Consider the following 18,873-nt stretch of genomic DNA (forward strand, 5'->3'; position numbering starts at 1 on the left):
ATCTATTGGACAAGGGATGTCCAGTATGCCCATATTCAGTATGGAGCTACCAGGCAGTAGGAAAAGAGGATGCCCTCATTGTCACGTGATTTGACACGGAAGTGATTTGTGTAAAGCTAAGTCTGGTGAGTCGCTGCAGTTGACGGTAGGTCAGCCCTGTGGCAGGTGGCTAGTGAGGAGTTTTGCAAACAAACGTTACCGTCAACGTAGACCAAGATATAGCAAGCTTCGTCTTGTAGCCAGTTCCGTCACTCTTTTGGCCGAGGTTGCCGAGCTATCTTTCTCCGGTGTGATCATGGACAGCGGCAGGATGTAGTCATTAAGGTAAGACAGCTAACTCATACTAAGCTCGCTTGCAGCCAGAGTTCACTGTAGCAGCACTGTATATCGCTGTCTACATATCAAACGAAATTGATATTTATCAGAAAATTCCAGCAAATGCATTACCAAGTTAAACAACATTAAAAGTAGTTACTAAGTTACCCTACGAGTGACACATGTATGTGACCGAAGCTTTAAACTTAAATAAAGTACAAGTACAGTAAATGCTCTAATCTACATTTCACCACTGGTCCTGTCAGTGCTCTCATCCAGTGATTTTGTGCATTGTATGAGTAACAATACTTTATTCCAGTCACATTGATGGGTTAGTGGGGCAGAGAGGGGACATTGTGATTATAATCAGTGACTAGTGCTCACTCGTGCTAAGGGGCCAAGGCAAGTATAAACATTACATTAATAGCCAGCATTAATTAATTATTACTTAATTACCTATTAGTAACTGAATTAATTTACCCCCCAAAATAAAAAATGCCCAGAGAGCCACAGATTGATTTGACTTATGGTATATTTTGTTAATATTGGATTCGACTCACTCTCATAACTGTTTTTTCCTTATACTTTTGCTTCCACATCTGTGTATATATTCTCCCTCAGCTACAGCTCCACTCATGCTTCCTGTGTCATACCAGTCCCAGCCATGATAGAGCCTGTGGTTGATCACCAGAAACGTTTTCAGGCTGCAGTGGATGTCATCCAAAAACTCCCCAAAAACGGTACATGGAATCTTTCAGTCATTACTGGCTCCACGTAATTGAGGGCTGTTGAGCAATCACATATATGCTATTGTAACTACTGTTACAATAGCTGTTTTATTTTTAGGAATAAACTGTACCAGAAACACATGATCCAAGATCCTTGACTAGAGATCCAAAAGGAGAATTCTGAGTGTTCTGCCTCCACAGAGCACGTACTCAGTAGAGATTTACCCAAGTTTCATATTTGTGGTGTGCATCTTTTTTGTCATACTCTCAGTATTTATAATTTTCCAAAGCCATTCTCATAAATAGTTTCACCTGCATTCATTTAAAAGAAAAAAAAAGTTTCTCAGCACCAGTTTAAAAAAGTTTACAATTTTGCAAAAGTTTCAAATGGATTCACTATTGGATGAATTTTGATAGTAAATCATTTTTTGAGATAGTATTTATTATATGAACTGCACTTAGTGTGGCTCTTAACACGGTATAATAGAATTAATTACATTGGGGAGGCCAGTGTTCATTCTGTAAAATTCAGTTGAACACATTTTGCATAGAAGTTGACTAAATATTTCCTTAAATGTCTTATCAAATTCTCTCCCCCTCATGTCCACCTGCCTTGGTGACTCCTCGTGAATAAGTGACGTGAATGTGGTGGTATTCCAGCGTAGAAGTAATAAATGCATGAACTAATTCTTTATTATCATTCTGAGACGGGATATTTCTAATTTTAGAGATGTTGCACAAATGGAAGAAAGCAGTCCTACATATTTGTTTAATATGTGCACTGAAGGACATGTCCGGGTCAAAAATGACTCAAAGGTTCCTCACAGTGTTACTGGAGGCCAAGGTAATGCCACCCAAAGTAAGAATCTGGTTAGATACCATATTTCTAGGAGTTTTAGGGCCAAGTACAATAACCTCAATTTTTTCCGAATTTAGAAGCAGAACATTAGAGGTCATCCAAGTCTTTGTGTCTTTAAGACATTCCTGCAGTTTAACTAATTGCTTTGTGTTATCTGGCTTCATGGATAGATAAAACTGCTATCTGTATAGCATTGAAAATGTTTGCAATGCCTTCTAATAAAACTACCTATGGGAAGCATGCATAAGTAAACAGAATTAGTTCTAGCACTGAACCCTGTGGAACACCATAATTAACCTTAGTGCTTGAAGAGGACTCTCCATTTACATGAACAAATTTGAGTTCATTAATGCAGCGCAGTACCTTTAGTGCCTACAACATTCTCAGATTGCTGTAATAAAATATTGTCATCAGCATTACTGAACGCTGCACTGTGCTCTAGCAGAACAAACACATAGAGTCCACTTTCAGAACTTATAAGATCATTTGTTACTGTCACTAAGCTGTTTCTGTGCTGTGATGAGCTTTGAAACCTGTCTTAAAACTTAATAAATTAATAAACCATTCCTCTGTAAATAAGTTAGGTGTTTTCCAACTACATTCAAGAATTTTTGAGATAAAAGAAGGTTGGCAGTTGGATCAGGTAATCGCTTTTTAACTACTGCCAGTTGGAAGGCAAGTAGCCGATTAATAGAGTTAGGCTGATCATATTTAAAGTTGAAGCATTAATTATTAGGCAATTCCTACAATCTAAGGAGCTTGGAAAGAAAAGTGTCTGGACTTGTTTAAGTTTCCTTGAAGACGTTTCACCTCTCATCTGAGAAGCTTTGTCAGTTCATAGAATAGAATAGACTTGACCAAATAGATGGAACTTAAGAAGTTTCCAGAAGAAATATTTGATTACACTCAAGAAAAGGATGTCAGTACTCCGAAAGATTTGGTAAAAAAATGCACAAAGACTCTCTATTAGAGAGAAATGCAAAGCCCCTTCTCTGGGTGACTCATGATACAGCAGAATTAGATGGCAGATTCAAAAATTGGGTAGAGAATGGAATCACTTCAAATTGCATTATATGATCTGAAGAAGGCCTAGATTCTTCCAAAAACTTTCAAAGAAATATATTTTAGAAAAAACTTTTAGAAAAAGTTTTTAATTTAGATTTCAAATAATCTATTTTGAAAAGAATATCAGAATTACAAAAAGAAAAGAATCTGGCCTGGTCACTATTGTACTATTATTGATTGTACAAGTCTCTGCAAGAAGGAAAAAATGTATCTACCTTGAACATCAAGTCCACCTGAACGCAGCCCTCAGCCTCTTCCTGCTGCGGTGCTAGGTGTTTCTCGGCAAGCATAACTGCCAAGCGTAACTGCCAACTGCCTTGTTTTGCAAGAGGTAGCAAACCTCTTGCAAACCTCTTGCAAAACAAGCCCATATCATCTTTCTTTAGAGATACAAGACTTATTCCATGGTGCACTTAATTCTTTGTAGGATTACACAGAGTCCTATGTAAACTTTCTTTTTCCTATGACTATGTCACAATTTATATTTTAAAGTGTGTACTAATTTAATGTGGTAAATAATGTACTTTTACTTAAATAGTACTTTTCTACTCAACTGAGTACTCAAAACGCTTTCTACTACAAATCTCATTTACCCAGTCACACACATTCATACAAGCTTTTTCCCTATGCACAAGCATTATTATCTAACATTCGCACACATACACTTGCACTTTTCCAAGTATACATTGACATGCAGGCAGCAGCTGGGTATCAAACCACTGACCTTTCAGTTGGTAGACAACACTCTCGACCTCCTTTTCTTTCTATTTTGTATGTATTGCTGCACATAAAAAAGGGCTCACTGAACTGTATTTTTTTAAATGGACCTTGATTATAAATTTATGTAATATAGTTTGGTGTCCAGTCCTGATGAGTGGAGAAATAACCCTAACAACTAGTCGTGCTGTTTTGTAGGCTCCTACCGGCCTTCCTATAAGGTCATGCTGCGTTTCTACAGTCTGTACAAGCAAGCAGTGTGTGGTCCCTGTACAGTGCCTCGGCCTGGCTTCTGGGACCCAGTGGGCCGCTACAAATGGTGGGTGTATATACACATGTGCATTCCCAAAAATTCAGTAATTCAATATTTTGTGTCAGTTAATTAAGAAAGTGAAAATTTAATTTTGAAATTTTCTGTTTTAATATTAATTGTTATTGCCAACCATAAAAAATCTCAAATATTATAATATTTTATTTAATTTTTAAGGAATTACTATTTAAACAGTATAAATTGGTCAGTGATGTAAAACCCAAATTTTCTGTCCACTGGCTTTTCTTTTTAATTAAAATCTATATTATCTGTATTAAGCACCTCTCAAATATTTGGACCCACTTTAACAACGAATTGGTAGATACAGCATGAAAATGATGCAAATAAATAAATCAGGTCATTTCACTTTGATGGTTATGCATTGATTATGCATTAATGATTTGTTTAAATTAAATGTTAAATGTTTTTATTTGTAAACATTTTAATCTGTTTTACCAGATATCACTGCCAGGCAAGCTCAGACCAAATCAACACAAGTCAGTGTTGTTAAACTATTTGAAGCAGGTTGATCTGAATCACTTTAACAAAAGTTATTCTGTGTTTCCAAAATGGCTTGTGCCGCAGGATTCTTAGCGTGCTGTAGTTAGTGTCTACTACAGGATCAATTAACAGGGTATACAAGACTTTCACTGGACTTTGTACACAAACATGTGGGTATCGGCTTATACAGATACTGCCTTGCAGCAAATTGTGCACACCGAGCCTTTAAATAACATGAACATTTTTTTGTGAGCAAACAAAAACTGTAGAAAAATGTTTATTTTACCAAAGTTGCCACATGTAGGGTTTTCCTCACTTCTTTTGGCAGGTTCTGTTGAAACAGTTAAAATCAATCTTTGACGAGTTGTCCTGCCTCGTTGTTATACTTTTATGAATATTTTAAATATAAATAAGTGTAGCGACCTTTATACGTAGACATTCAATGCAGTACTGCAAAAACTAATACATTCATTTTTTGGCAGTCAGTAAAAAACATCCAGAACAAAACAGCTCATGTGGGTGGCCGCATGGCCAGCGGCAGAGACAAATCAGTTCAGGCAGCCGACTGTGTTGCCAGCGGCGGCACCGGTGCTGATCTGGAGGGCAGCACAGGAGATGCTCCACTGTAGACCAGCGGAGATGATAGGATGCCTCTAGCAGCTTGGCAGGTTACTGGTGGCGTGGCTTGGCATAGCCCTCTGGTGGAGACAGAGCAGGACCAGCAGGTGCGGGAACCTCTGGCTGAGGCGAAGCAGAGCAGTCAGCTGGCTCTGGATGCTGTGGCTGGAGCTCAAGTTGAGGACTGGACCGCCTGTCCCTTGGCACCGTAACAGGTGGAAGAATTGGCCAGACCTTAGCTGTCCCTACCTGAGGAACAGGTACGGGTGCAGGTACGGGTTGGATCTCAGCTGCCCTCGCCCTGGGAGCAGGCACAGGAACAGGTGAGGGCAGGACCCAAGCCGCCCTAGGAGCAGGAACGGGCTGAGAGACAGGTGTGATATAGAAAAAGAATGACAGAATTGATCGGATTTAAAGGTGTAGGTGTCCTTAATGACAGAGTGACATGGTGGAGCATTTTTTTGGAAGCAGGTTGATGATGAACATTTATCTGATAGTCCAGTCCAGGTTTACAACAAACAGTCAGTGGCTCTTTAGCTGAGCAAACAGGAGTCTTTAAATTGTGGCGAGCAGGAGGGAGAAAGTCAGTTTCACTCACAACTGGAAGTTGCTGCTCTGAATGAGAAGAACTGTGGTGGCGAGAGCCTTGCCTCCTCTTGGCGGTGACAGCAGGAACGCTGAATGACGGAGCCTCTGTCGAGCCAAGATGGGAGGCGGAGCCACTGCACCACGGCAAGGTGGTAGCGCTAGTGAGTGAGGTGGCAGGTGGAGGAGCAAGGAGCGGAGAGGCGAGAGAGTGAGAAGATCAGTGGGTGACGCCCACTCTCCGTGGCGAAGGCTGGCGTACAGGCGAGGCAGCAGGTGGAGGACCACGGTTCCTTCAAGGACCCCCCCAGAGCCAGATGAGTCCCCTCGAAGACGTGCTCAAGTTGGGGCATGAACCACAGTTTAACCCCCAGCGCTGCTTGCTGCCACTCGTACAGTTCTGGGTCTGCTGGTACCATAGTGTGTCTTCGGGGCATGGGTCTTGTCTTACACCCAAACGCAGGACACGTAGGCTGGTGAAGGATGTGGACTGTGTTTATTGTGACTACAGGACAAGCAGAACATGAGAAGACTGAATGAATGACTGAATGACTGTCTGGATGGGCTGAACTGACCTGAACACACACATGTGGGACTGACAATGACAAGATAGGGAATGATGATATAAGAGACCGGTGGATACACGGCTGGACTAAATCTAACTAATGACTCATAGGAAGTAGAATGGAACACAATGCACACAGGCAGATGCCTAATACAATAATACTGGAAAAACATGGAAAATAAACAGTGCCAAAGTTGAGCTCCTCTGTGAGTTTGAGGCTGCTGTCGGGGGTTGAGGTTGAGGGGCTCTGGCCTTTCTAGTTGATGGCTTGGATGGTTCTCCCCACCTGGCGGGGGTTGTTGTCTGTGAGGAAGTCTTCTATTCTCCTATTTGAGGCCTCCATGGCCTGTTTGATGCCCCTCCTCAGTTTGGCACTGGCAATGCTGTACAGAGAACTGCCCCTTAGCCTGAAGGCTGAGTTACACGTTCTGATCAGAGCCTGTACTTAACTCGTCATCCAAGGTTTTTGATTAGGACTTCATCAGTGCGTAGTTCTTGGTTAGCAACTTCAAGTTGGATCTTGTCCAGCTTTATGTTAATCACATCAGACATAGCCTTAAAATCCGGAAGCTATGGCCGTTCTGTGCTGTCCAACAGTGGAAAACTTTTAAAAATAAAAGATTGTCCCACCTCTGGACAGATGAAGAAACCATGCTGCTAGTGACTTGACTATGAGCTAAGCTAGTGGATCCCTAAAGAAAAAATTAATGAACACTGTGAATATAATTAGGAAGTGACTTGACCGATAATGTGCTTTGGATAAAGCACGTTGAGTTTGCACTATGAGATAAATTGTTATATAAAGGTTTATAACTGAACAGGCTACACAGATAAGATAAACAAAACACCACTATGTGTTGTAACAGGAAGCGAAATAATGTGAGAGCTAACACCAAGTGAGAGCGTTCCCCATAGGATGAGGCCCCTTTCTTTTATTTTTTTTAAATCTCTCGTCCAAAGTCATGCTCGAAAAAAAAGTGTACAAAAAAAATAATACTTCTGTCACAGACAACCATTCAAACAGCTCTGGCAGCCCCCCACAGAAAGACAGAAACTGCCGAACACCCCCACCGAATATCACTCTTTATTTCCAAGTGTGATTTTTAACATAGTACATGGTCCTTTTTGGAGGAGTCATTGATTAAAAGTATTTATAGAACACATAAAAACAATCCCCCTTTTTTGTATTTTCCAAAACTGTTATATTATTGGATTATTGATTTTTTGTTTTAGTGTTTGTTGTTCATCTGGATGATTTGCATTACAGTGAAACTTGTCACCTCTTAATGATCCAGTGTTAAATATGCACCTTTCTCTGGCAGACAAGAAGCAACACAAATCTCTGCCTGTTTCTAAAACTTTCTTAGTAATTTCCCTTGCTGTGATTTGTCCTTTAATAAAGAATATTTGTCTGATTATCTGTAGTCTGTCTTTATCTCATCTTCTCACCTCAAACTGGTTGCGGCAGATGGCCAGCCCTCCCTGAGCCTGGTTCTGCCAGAGGTTTCTACCTGTTAAAAGGGAGATTTTCTTTCCAACTGTTGGCAAGTGGTTGCTCATGCGGGGTTGTCTGATTTTAGAGTTTTCTTCTACAGAGTTTTCTCTGTATTATTGTAGGGTCTTGTAGGTAATGACCTTACAATATAAAGTCACCTTGTTGTTTGGTACTATCCATCCATCCATCCATCCATCCATCCTCATCCGCTTTATCCGAAGTCGGGTCGCGGGGGCAGCAGCCTAAGCAGAGAAGCCCAGACCTCCCTCTCCCCAGCCACCTCCTCCAGCTCATCCGGGGAACACCAAAGGCGTTCCCAGGCCAGCCGAGAGATATAATCTCTCCAGCGCGTCCTGGGTCTGCCCTGGGCCTCCTCCCGGTGGGACATGCCCGAACACCTCACCCAGGAGGCGCCCAGGGGGCATCCTTGTCAGATGCCCGAACCACCTCAACTGGCTCCTTTCGATGTGGAGGAGCAGCGGCTCTACTCTGAGCCCCTCCCGGATGGCCGAACTTCTCACCCTATCTCTAAGGGAGAGGCCAGCCACCCTTCGGAGGAAGCTCATTTCTGCCGCTTGTACCCGCGATCTCGTTCTTTCGGTCACTACCCACAGCTCGTGGCCATAGGTGAGGGTCGGGACGTAGATCGACCGGTAAATTGAGAGCTTCGCTTTTACACTCAGCTCCCTCTTCACCACGACGGACCGGTGCAGCGTCCGCATCACTGCAGCCGCAGCACCAATCCGTCTGTCGATCTCCGGCTCCCTTCTCCCATCACTCGCGAACAAGACCCCGAGATACTTGAACTCCTCCACTTGGGGCAGGAACTCATCCCGACCCGGAGTGGGCACTCCACCCTTTTCCGGCTGAGAACCATGGCCTCAGATTTGGAGGTGCTGATCCTCATTCCCGCTGCTTCACACTCGGCTGCGAACCGTTCCAGTGCGAGCTGGAGGCCCCCACCCGATGAAGCCATCAGAACCACATCATCCGCAAAAAGCAGAGATGAGATTCTGAGGCCACCGAAGTGAAAGCCCTCCGCCACTTGGCTGCGCCTAGAAATCCTGTCCATAAAAATTATGAACAGAATCGGTGACAAAGGGCAGCCTGGGCGGAGCCCATCACCCACCGGAAACAAGTCCGACTTATTGCCGGCAATGCGAACCAAACTCTTGCAACGGTTGTATAGGGATCGAATGGCCCGTAACAGTGGGCCAGACACCCCATACTCCTCGCAACACCTCCCACAGGACACCCGAGGGACACGGTCGAATGCCTTCTCCAAGTCCACAAAACACATGTAGACTGGTTGGGCAAACTCCCATGCACCCTCAAGTATCCTCGAGAGGATAAAGAGCTGGTCCAGTGTTCCGCGACCAGGACGAAAACCGCATTGTTCCTCCTGTATCCGAGGTTCGACTAACGGACGAACTCTCCTTTCCAGCACCCTGGCATAGACTTTCCCGGGGAGGCTGAGGAGTGTGATCCCCCTATAGTTGGAACACACCCTCCGGTCTCCCTTCTTAAAGATGGGGACCACCACCCCGGTCTGCCAGTCCAGGGGTACTGCCCCTGATCTCCACGCAACATTGTAGAGGCGTGTCAACCAGGACAGCCCTACAACGTCCAGAGCCTTCAGGAACTCGGGCGGACCTCATCAACACCAGGGGCTCTGCCACCGAGGAGTTGTTTAACTGCCTCAGTGACCTCGACCCCAGAAATTGGCGGGTCATTCCCTCATCCCCAGACTCTGCTTCCTCCTCGGAAGACGTGTCAGTGGGATTAAGGAGGTCCTCAGTATTCCTTCCACCGTCTGACAATTTTCTCAGTCGGCGTCAGCAGCGCACCGCCAGCACTATACACAGTGCAGGTAGAGCACCGCTTTCCCCTCCTGAGACGCCTGACGGTTTGCCAGAATCTCTTGAGGCAGTCCGAAAGTCTTTTTCCATGGCCTCTCCGAACTCCTCCCACACCCGAGTTTTTGCTTCAGCCACTGCCTGAGCCGCATTCCGCTTGGCCTGTCGATACCTGTCAGCTGCCTCTGGAGTCCCACAGGCTAACCAAGCCCGATAGGGACTCCTTCTTCAGCCTGGTGGCTCCCTTCACCTCTGGTGTCCACCATTTGGTTCGGGATTACCACCACGGCAGGCACCAACCACCTTGCGGCCGCAGCTCAATGCAGCAGCTTCGGCAATGGAGACGCTGAACATGGTCCATTCGGACTCAATGTCCCCAGTCTCCCTCGGAATGTTGTTGAAGCTCTGCCGGAGGTGTGCGTTGAAGATCTCGCGGACTGGGGCCTCTGCTAGACGTTCCCAGCACACCCTCACTCACGCGTTTAGGTGCACCGGGTCTGTCCAGCGTCCTCCCCGCCACCTGATCCAACTCACCACCAGGTGGTGATCAGTTGACAGCTCAGCCCCTCTCTTTACCCGAGTGTCCAGAACATATGGTCGCAGGTCTGGTGATACGATTACAAAATCGATCATCGACCTGCGGCCTAGAGCATCCTGGTGCCACGTGCACTTATGGACACTCTTATGTTTGAACAAGGTGTTCGTTATGGCCAAACTGTGATTTGCACAGAAGTCCAATAACACCACTCGGGTTCAGATCAGGGAGGCCGTTCCTCCCAATCACGCCCCTCCAGGTCTCGCTGTCGTTACCCACGTGAGCATTGAAGTCTCCCAGTAGGACAACAGAGTCTCCAGGTGGGGCACCTTCCAGCACCCCCCCCAGGGACTCTAAGAAGGCTGGGTACTCTGAACTGCCACTCGGCGCATAAGCGCAGATGACAGTCAGGACCCGTTCCCTGACCCTGAGGCGCAGGGAACAAACCCTCTCATCCACCGGGAAAAACCCCAACGTGCATCGCAGCAAGCCGGGGGATATTAGAATACCCACCCCAGCCCGCCGCCTCTCACCAGGGGCAACTCCAGACTGAGACAGAGTCCAGCCCCTCTCCAGGAGACTAGTTCCAGAGCCCAAGCCATGCGTGAGGTGAGCCCGACTATATCTAGCCGGTACTTCTCAACCTCACGCACTAACTCAGGCTCCTTCCCCACCAGAGAGGTGACATTCCATGTCCCTATTGCCAGTCTTGGCAGCCGGGGATCGGTCCGCCAGGGCCTCCGCTCCTGGCCGCCGCCCGACACACATTGCACCCGACCCCTATGGCGCCTCCTGCGGGTGGTGGGCCTGCGGGAGGATGGGCCCATGTCTCCTCTTCGGGCTGTGCCCGGCCGGCCCCGTGGACTAAGGCCCGGCCACCAGGCGCTTCGCCCTCGGGCACCCTCCCGGGCCTGGCTCCAGGCGGGGCCCGTAAACCTATCCCGGGCAGGGTAAACTGTTCCCTCGATGTTCTTTTCATACGGGTCTTCTGAATCGCTCTTTGTCTGGTCCCTCACCCAGGACCAATTTGCCATGGGAGACCCTACCAGGGGGCAGAAGCCCCCAGACAACATAGCCCCTGGGATCCCTGTGACACACAAACCCCTCCACCACGATAAGGTAGCGATTCACGATAAAATTAGATTGAAAATTAAACAGATTAAAATTCCATTTTTAAAGCTATGCAACCCAGTATATTAATGAGACTAGTGCTAAGACATCTTCAAACTTTATGACATCATGTTGAATTTATAATAAAATGTAGCTGGTTTGCATGGTTGCAAGGTCAAAACAGAGCTTGGAAGTCATTTGGTGTGACTGCCTTTATTTTTGACTGTATTCTCTTAAGGTGGACATAAAAACACTAAATGTATAAAGGCTAATTTACACCACTGAGCCCTTCTCTCAGAAACTGACATAGATTTGACGCTGTCTGTAGCTGGATTAAAGTTTTTAAAACACCTTTAGCGGCATCTTCTGTCAGTATGGAATATTACATCACTGAATTGATTGGTTGGTTGCTGTCAGTAGACATACATTAGTTTATGTTAGCTAACTAGTAACAGAACCAATAACTCAGGGGAACATAAGGAGATTAAAACTAAAAATCAGTTTAAGGGGATCACTTTTGTGCTGCCCCCGGCTGCAACAATGAATTTTATGTTAAAATGAAGGATATACTGTCCACTTTAATTCTCTATCACTTAAGCAGTAAGTAGTTCTTGATCGCAAAGACATTGCAAGTCAAGGGAAATGGCTACACTTCCCAAATCTGATGAAAAGCCACAGACAGAACAGCCTTGACATCCACCTTTGTTGTAATGTTTGTGTCGCATACAAATTATGCCACAGGATGTTGATATGACAACCCCACGCACAAGGTTGTAGTCGATTGTAATGGAAGACGAGTCGAGCTGAGCCAATCCGATCCAAGTATCCAGTAATGGAAAAAAGGCTTTCTTCCCAGTCTTTGGACTGGAAGCCAGAGTCCCCAAAGAGAACCCACACGAACATGGGGAAAACATGCAAACTCCACACAGAAAGGCCCCAGGCAGGTGGTGGAGTTGAACTCTGGACCTTCTTGCTGTGGCTTTAAAATATTTCATTTTGCATGTAATAAAAATGGAGTATATATAAATTTTACAATTTTAAATGAAATAAAAGAAATCAATTTTTTTTTAATATGTTTTTTATGCACTTGGAAGTCGCTGTAGTCAGGTTAGTTTTTGGTGGCAGACACACTAGCTAGTTGAAAAAACAAAAAAACAAACCAAGTAATCAAGTCTGATCATTTAAAAATAACATATAAAATAGCCTCGCATTAAAAATCTTGCTAATATTTGAATTGCTTGAAGTTTTTTTGTCCAACTGACTAATAACTTCATTCTTTGTTTTATGTTGTTCCACGCTTAGAGTTTTCGACTGTTGATTAAACTGAACAAGTAAATTGCCGATATTAAAGTCACTAATATTGCCTACTAATTACAAAGTTACTAATAATTGTAATTCCAAAAAAAAAAATTTGATAAGTGTCTGTTTTTAACCACATTGTCATCTGTAATGTTGTCGTCAAGTGTAATTCTTCCAGTGACTCAAAATTTGTTTATGTGTGTTAGGGATGCATGGAACCAACTGGGAAAAATGAGTAGTGAGAGCGCCATGGCAGCCTATGTGGACGAGATGAAGAAAGTTGCACAGGAGGTACATTTATTTTTATACATATAAACAAGCAAATTCACACAAAATATATGATGGTAGTCAATTAGAGGAAGCATTAGAGGCTACCCAAACAGCCTGCTTTTCTTTAGCTGTTTTTTTTAGCTGTTACAAGGGAAGGATTTAGTGCTTTATCTCAAACTGAGACAACAAAATTGCAAAATAAACACTTTTCCAAAGACAATATGAAAGCATCAAATTTACCAAGCAATCCAAGTAAAGTGATTGCATATGCAACAATTATTTATCAAAACAATTCAAATGAATGCAGTTATTAAACAATAAAGTGCAAAACAGACAAAAACTAACTGAGACATACAGTATGTTTGCACCAATCTCAGTGCAACATGCTTGAAGACAACTGTATGGTGTCTCTCAGTCAGAATGTGGAGTTCTAAATAATGTGACAGGACATGTTTTTTACCCTTTAATAACAGTAATATGACATTTCACCGTAAATAATAATAAAGATTTGTATTTGAACTGTTACCTTACTGTTAGAAGCAGAATGAGATGAACTTTCAGGCAATTGATAACGAATTAGAGCTAACTAGGGCTAACAATTTAGCTCCTTAAAGTCACCAGAAAACTGCAGCATCTGCCTGTTTACTCACTGCCACTACTTTCAACTCAGACAGCTGATAACCAGTGAACTTATCTGCAGCAGGGTTTGTTGCCACCATTTGGCGATACACTGTATTACAACAGCCACAGTAGCAACTGTTACACAGCGCAGCACTCTTTTCCTCCCGCTAACAGGAGACTACATACATAACAGGGCAGCAGACAGAGCAGGTGGGTGGGACACACAGCTGCAGGCAGCTTTCCCATTGGTTGAAACATACTGGAGCCTGTGTATTCTGATTGGTTGGGCAGGCTGTCCATCTTTCCTCACCTCTATCATTTCTTAAAGAGGTACCCTCATTTTATGTGGGTTAAACAATGTATGTTGAAACTGGATGCAAGAATAAACAATTAGCTGAGACTTCCCAACTCTTGAGCCACGATGTCTCAGGGACTTGCAGTGAAGTAACGAATCTCCTGATCTCTAAGTCTTTCTTATGTCCCTGTAGGTCATTGACATCATGCCCATCAATGAGAATACAGCCTCACTCTTCAAATACTTTGAGCCTCTCTACCTGTTCATTGATGACATGCCCCGACCCCCAGAGTCACTGCTGAAACTCAGAGAAGGTCAGTGACTACGTACTGTGTAATCAGACACTTACAGGTTTGGGTTAAAAGGTTCAGGTACTGAGAATCTAATTAAGCACTAATGGCTTCAGATAGGAAGCCATTAGTACTTCGTTTCAAATTACACAGTATCATTTGTTTCGTGGTGTCGTAAAATACACTGTTTACAGCAATATTTTTTCATCGGGGCACAGAGGATACCAGCATGGCCAGAGAAGATGAGGCAGAACCAGTTAGCTCCAAACAGAAGGACCAGTCAAAACAAATCGAGGACCTTATTTCTAAACGAGGGGCTACCTCTGTAGCATGGACATGGTTTGGTTATGAAAAGTCTGACACGGACCAGAAAACTGTACTCTGCAAATTATGGCGCAAACCGGTCCCCACCACAGACTCAAACACAACAAACCTCTACCACCTACGCAAGAATCATGTGAAAGAGTGTGGAGAGAGTTTACGGATGAAAAGCAAAAAAGAGCCGACAGGTGTTCAAAATAAACCTTAGACTCAAACGTTAGAACAGGCTTTTTCGCACAGCATGCCGTGTAATAAATACTCGTTTATTAAATACTCGCCGTTACAACTTATGTCTAAAAATGTATAGTTTCATGCATTGGTCAAAACACTCGACTCCAGGTACACAACGCCCAGCTGAAACACTTCAAGTCCAGTTGTCCGGGATTCACAGAATTTACAGAAAATGCAATATTTTGTGATATATATCGTTATTGGGATGAGAAATGTTTTATATCGGGATATGAGAATTTGGTCATATCGCACAGCCTTACTTTGAAAACCTATGGTCCTAATGCATAGACATTTATTCAAATAAATAGCTTTAATAAAAACACCTCTAGTGACTTCTGCATGATTCTCAGTGCGTATGTTACTGTATATCAGCATGTCAGGAGTACCATATGTAATGGTACGTGAGGATTTGATACCTCTGGCCTAATTTAGACTTTTGCGGGGAAGCTTTGTCGAGTTTATGACGTAATCTATGTAAGTGGGTGACGTTGTTCCTAGCATTTATGCTAGTGCTGGTGCATTATGTGTTAATTATTGTGTGGTCATGTTTCGGTGTTTTATTTGTGGTGCCAGCTGAAAAAAAAAAGAAAATACTTGAAATACTTTTATAAAGATTTTTTTCCCCTCCTTCATTGTTGTCGTCATTTTTTGCGGGGATGCAAACATATTTGTCCTTCTAGTACTTTTCCTCACCTCCATTCTAATAGTTTCTCCCTCTAGGAATTTGCTGACATTTGTTGATCCTTATATTGATGCTATGATTATTATTTGTTATTATGAGGCAATGATTGGTATTCATTTTCTAAGAAATTAAAAAACTGCGGCGAAAAAGTAGCTGGAAATGCACAGGAAGACTCAATGGTCCTGAACAGGCTAAATACTATAGTTGCGGGTTGTACTGACCTGACATGAGATGACAGACTAGTGCTTCTGCCTGTAGCTAAAGATGTAAAATGTAGTTGTGCAATTTGTGGACTTTAATAAGTCAAACTTTAGACTTGACATGGTCTCGGTCTTAAAAAAGTGAACAGTGAGGGAGCGAAGTCTGGTCTCTGTGGATCCTTCAATGTCTCCGCTGTAAGTACAATGGGATTATGTGGTTATTATGCCTCATCATAGATATATCATCTTATGACCAGTTCAGGTGTTCACCCAAATTTAACAATGTCAAAGGTAAACTGTCTGGCAGAAAATCTGGTGTATTATGTCATATTTAAGCAGAAAAGTCTCAACTGCTCACAAAAGCTTTTAATCTGTACTTGATGGTGTAGACAGGTAAATCTCTGATTTTATTAAATACTAAATAAATTTAAATAATTATCTGTGTATTATAAAGTGAAGTGAAGAATCAAGTCCTGTTTTGCCATTTTCACTTAAAAGATTCTACAAATGATTTTTTATTTTTTCTATTAGGGCTGAAAATGTGTTTCCTGTCATGATGTTGGTTCCAGCAAAATGCCTGTTAAACCCAGGAAACCAACACAAACATGAATACATTTGATTGTGTACTTGCAGCTGAATCTGCTGTGTTGGAGGTTATGCCGCTCACCAGTGATTCAGAAAGTGAAATTTTCTCTGACTCAGTGGATTCGTTGGAGCTCCATAACGTCAAGGTATGAGGCACATCTGCCAGTTAATAACACAATGTTTTAATTTTAAGAAAACATTAACTAACTGAATTAACTGCGTCTGCTCACAGACCAGGTCAGACAGCTTTTATAATGACCACGTCTCCCTGGAGTCCTCTCCAGCTCAAAGCCAGAAGGAAGGCCGAAAGGTTGGGGCAGGTCAAGGTGGAGAAGGAGCAGAGGATGGGAAGGATCCAGTCCGGAGGGGTCGGCACACTGGGCAAGAAACTTCTCAGCGTGATTGGAGAGAACGTAAGCTGCTATGTAATTTCTAAAAGCGTTCAATTTATTATTGAATAAACCGGGTGGCTGTAGCTCAGGAGATCGAGCAGGTCATCTACTAATCGGAAGGTTGGTGTTGGATCCCTGGGTGGCCCCCTGATCCAGGGGGCAAGACACCAATGCATCCATTGGAGTATAAATGTGTGAATCATAGATAGAAAGCACTTACACATAGATAAAAACGGTTTGTGTGGGTGTGAATGGGTGATTAATGCAAGTTGTATAAAGCGCCTTGGGTGCAGTTCACTCTTGTTAGTTAGTACGAGCTCATTAGTACAATGACGTTGTCAAAGTCATTCAGTTTTGTGCGATACAAGCTGCTGCTCTTTATAGATTGGCATAATAACTTATCAACAAGGCCTATACTAGAAGAGCTAGAATTATCAGCTAGTTACTAAAGAGATATCACAGAAATGTTCTATTGTTAAAAACACAGCTAAATGTTATCATGTGTCGCACAGCACAGTGTTTGTGGTGTATTGTCTGGTCGTGCACCTTTGTTGTGGCGAATCCTGTCGTTCAGGAGAATCCTGTAGCAGCTTTCTGCGCTATAACGATAGCGCAGAATGATGTTCATTGCAATTGCAATGAACATCATTGCAGTGATGGGTATTTCATATAAATGAAATACCCATCATTGCAATGAAATAACATTTATCCTAAAGATTGTTATGATAAATAAACGAATAAAGAGACAGTTGAAGTGTTATGGTCCACAGGTGCTCCACAGGGAAGTCTGGGGTGGTCCCCAGGTGGTGGAAGTGGGCATGGACGTGGAGGAGGGCACAGTTCAGAAGGTGGTGCAGAGATGCTGCGTGAGGCTCACCTACAACAGCAGATCATCCTGGCGCTTCAGAGGCTCAGAGAGGACATGAGGAGTGTGATGGACAGATTGGAAGTGTTGGAGAGGCTTGCAGCCACACACGTAAGCTTTTCTATGTCCGAACACTTCAAGTGTGCTTTCTTTACCGTAAAATGTAAAGGATAAAAGCTCTTAATTACAGGCTTACAGGAAATTACATACCTGAAGTTTGGGAGTCATTTCAGTTTACTGCTGTGTTGTGTGTGGCAGGCTCACGATTCAGACTTGAGATCACGCCTGCAGTGTTCACTACAACAGGTATCAGGCTCTGAGTGTACTCATCATAGAATATTGTCCTATCAAGCATGCTCATGTAAACAAACATGTGGTCACAAGGCTTTTTTTCCTCACATGCTGTGGGATTTTGTCCCCCACCCCATCCCTTAGGAACAGATGTCATGGCCGTTTGACATGTCTGGGCAGACTGTCTTTTTGCTGCTGTGGCCTTTTGTTGCTCACTGTCTGGTCTACCTGCTGAGGAAGAAAAGTCGCATGTCTTCATGAAGCTGCTGACATTCAACCTACGACCACTGAACAAGTCCACAATATCTGTGAAGGAGTTTAATGGGGAGAAGTTATCCTCTACATCATGATGTGATGTGATGCTCACCATGGATTCATACTTCATACAGAAAATCATGATTAAATCCTTCAAAAAAATCATGTAATTTACGAGCATCCTATAAATGTGTTAGATATGATTCTTGGCACATTTTTCAATAACTGTAATAAAATATTGTTCAATACTTGTTGGATCTCCCTTAAGCCTTCCCACTCTGGGTGCCCCAGGATGTAGTGCCTTAGTTGTAGGCAGAGTAGACACAGAGACCCCTACAGGTATGAAATAGGTACGGGAGTCTAGGTGCTATGCTTCTGTTGGTTTGTATCGCTACAAACAGAGACAGTGGAAGAATCGCCCTTCTATGTGCAGTTCTGTAGGTTCACAGTATAATTCACATTTAAAGTCTTACTGGAAGTGTCTAAAGGACCTTTAGACACTTTAGACCCAAGAAGTTTGTTATTTTTATTTTGTTTTTATTTTAAGAAATCCTGTTTGGCAGCGTTTGCAGTCAAAATTATGAACATGTTTCTTTCCCAAGATGATCTCTATAAATTCTCTTTTGGCTTCTCTTGTTCATGTGATTCTTTCCATGTGTTTGTTTTTTCATTTCTATTAGTGTTATTTCAGTTATTATATGTGCATTATATGTGTAGTATGACAAGGTCTAAGGCGGGAAAAAAGTTAAGGTGGTATGGGCATCTCACAAGGGCACTTCCTATGCAAAGTGTTTCGAGGTCGAGACGGTGGAGAGATAACATCTCGGGATTCCTCGGTGTCCCCCTAGATAAGTTGGAGGAGGTGGCTGGGGAGAGTGAGGTCTTGGTGGCTGTGCTTAGGGTGCTGCCCACCACGACCTGGCTCCATAAAAGCGAAAGAAAATGGATTTTGGATGGAGGTAATTCAGGTAAGGAAATCCCCAAATGGCTGCAATCACAGCTTTGCAAGAGTGATGA

General features: G+C 43.3%; 2 protein-coding genes across 3 annotated transcripts in view; one reads left to right on the top strand and one right to left on the bottom strand.

Annotated features, from left to right (window-relative positions):
- Positions 1-3,221, bottom strand: part of LOC116326478 (1-phosphatidylinositol 4,5-bisphosphate phosphodiesterase delta-3-A-like) — a 65,953-nt gene extending 62,732 nt beyond the window's left edge. Inside the window, exon 1 of the mRNA XM_039616718.1 lies at positions 3,183-3,221. The gene's annotated coding sequence lies outside the window, so the exon portion shown is untranslated. The remainder of the gene's footprint in view (positions 1-3,182) is intronic.
- On the top strand, positions 107-18,494 carry acbd4 (acyl-CoA binding domain containing 4). Of its 2 annotated transcripts, none has more exons than XM_031731260.2 (10): positions 107-324; positions 937-1,055; positions 3,883-4,003; positions 12,765-12,849; positions 13,938-14,058; positions 16,102-16,199; positions 16,286-16,466; positions 17,216-17,421; positions 17,569-17,616; positions 17,746-18,494. In XM_031731260.2, exons 2-10 carry the CDS (start codon positions 980-982, stop codon positions 17,860-17,862), a joined length of 1,053 nt encoding a protein of 350 aa, XP_031587120.1. In that variant the 5' UTR covers positions 107-324; positions 937-979; the 3' UTR covers positions 17,863-18,494. The 2 variants fall into 2 exon arrangements, with proteins under 2 accessions (XP_031587120.1, XP_031587121.1); XM_031731261.2 differs by having other exon boundaries at positions 943-1,055.
- The last annotated feature ends 379 nt before the right edge of the window (positions 18,495-18,873 follow it).

This window comes from Oreochromis aureus, linkage group 8, assembly GCF_013358895.1.
Source record: "Oreochromis aureus strain Israel breed Guangdong linkage group 8, ZZ_aureus, whole genome shotgun sequence".
Classification (NCBI taxonomy): Eukaryota; Metazoa; Chordata; class Actinopteri; order Cichliformes; family Cichlidae; genus Oreochromis; species Oreochromis aureus.

Excerpts from the sequence above, each read along its gene's own strand:
- acbd4 (XM_031731260.2), top strand. The coding sequence starts at position 980 with ATGATAGAGCCTGTGGTTGATCACCAGAAACGTTTTCAGGCTGCAGTG. Across the intron at positions 16,200-16,285 it reads TGGAGCTCCATAACGTCAAG|ACCAGGTCAGACAGCTTTTA; the intron begins GTATGAGGCACA and ends GTCTGCTCACAG. Across the intron at positions 16,467-17,215 it reads TCAGCGTGATTGGAGAGAAC|GTGCTCCACAGGGAAGTCTG; the intron begins GTAAGCTGCTAT and ends TATGGTCCACAG.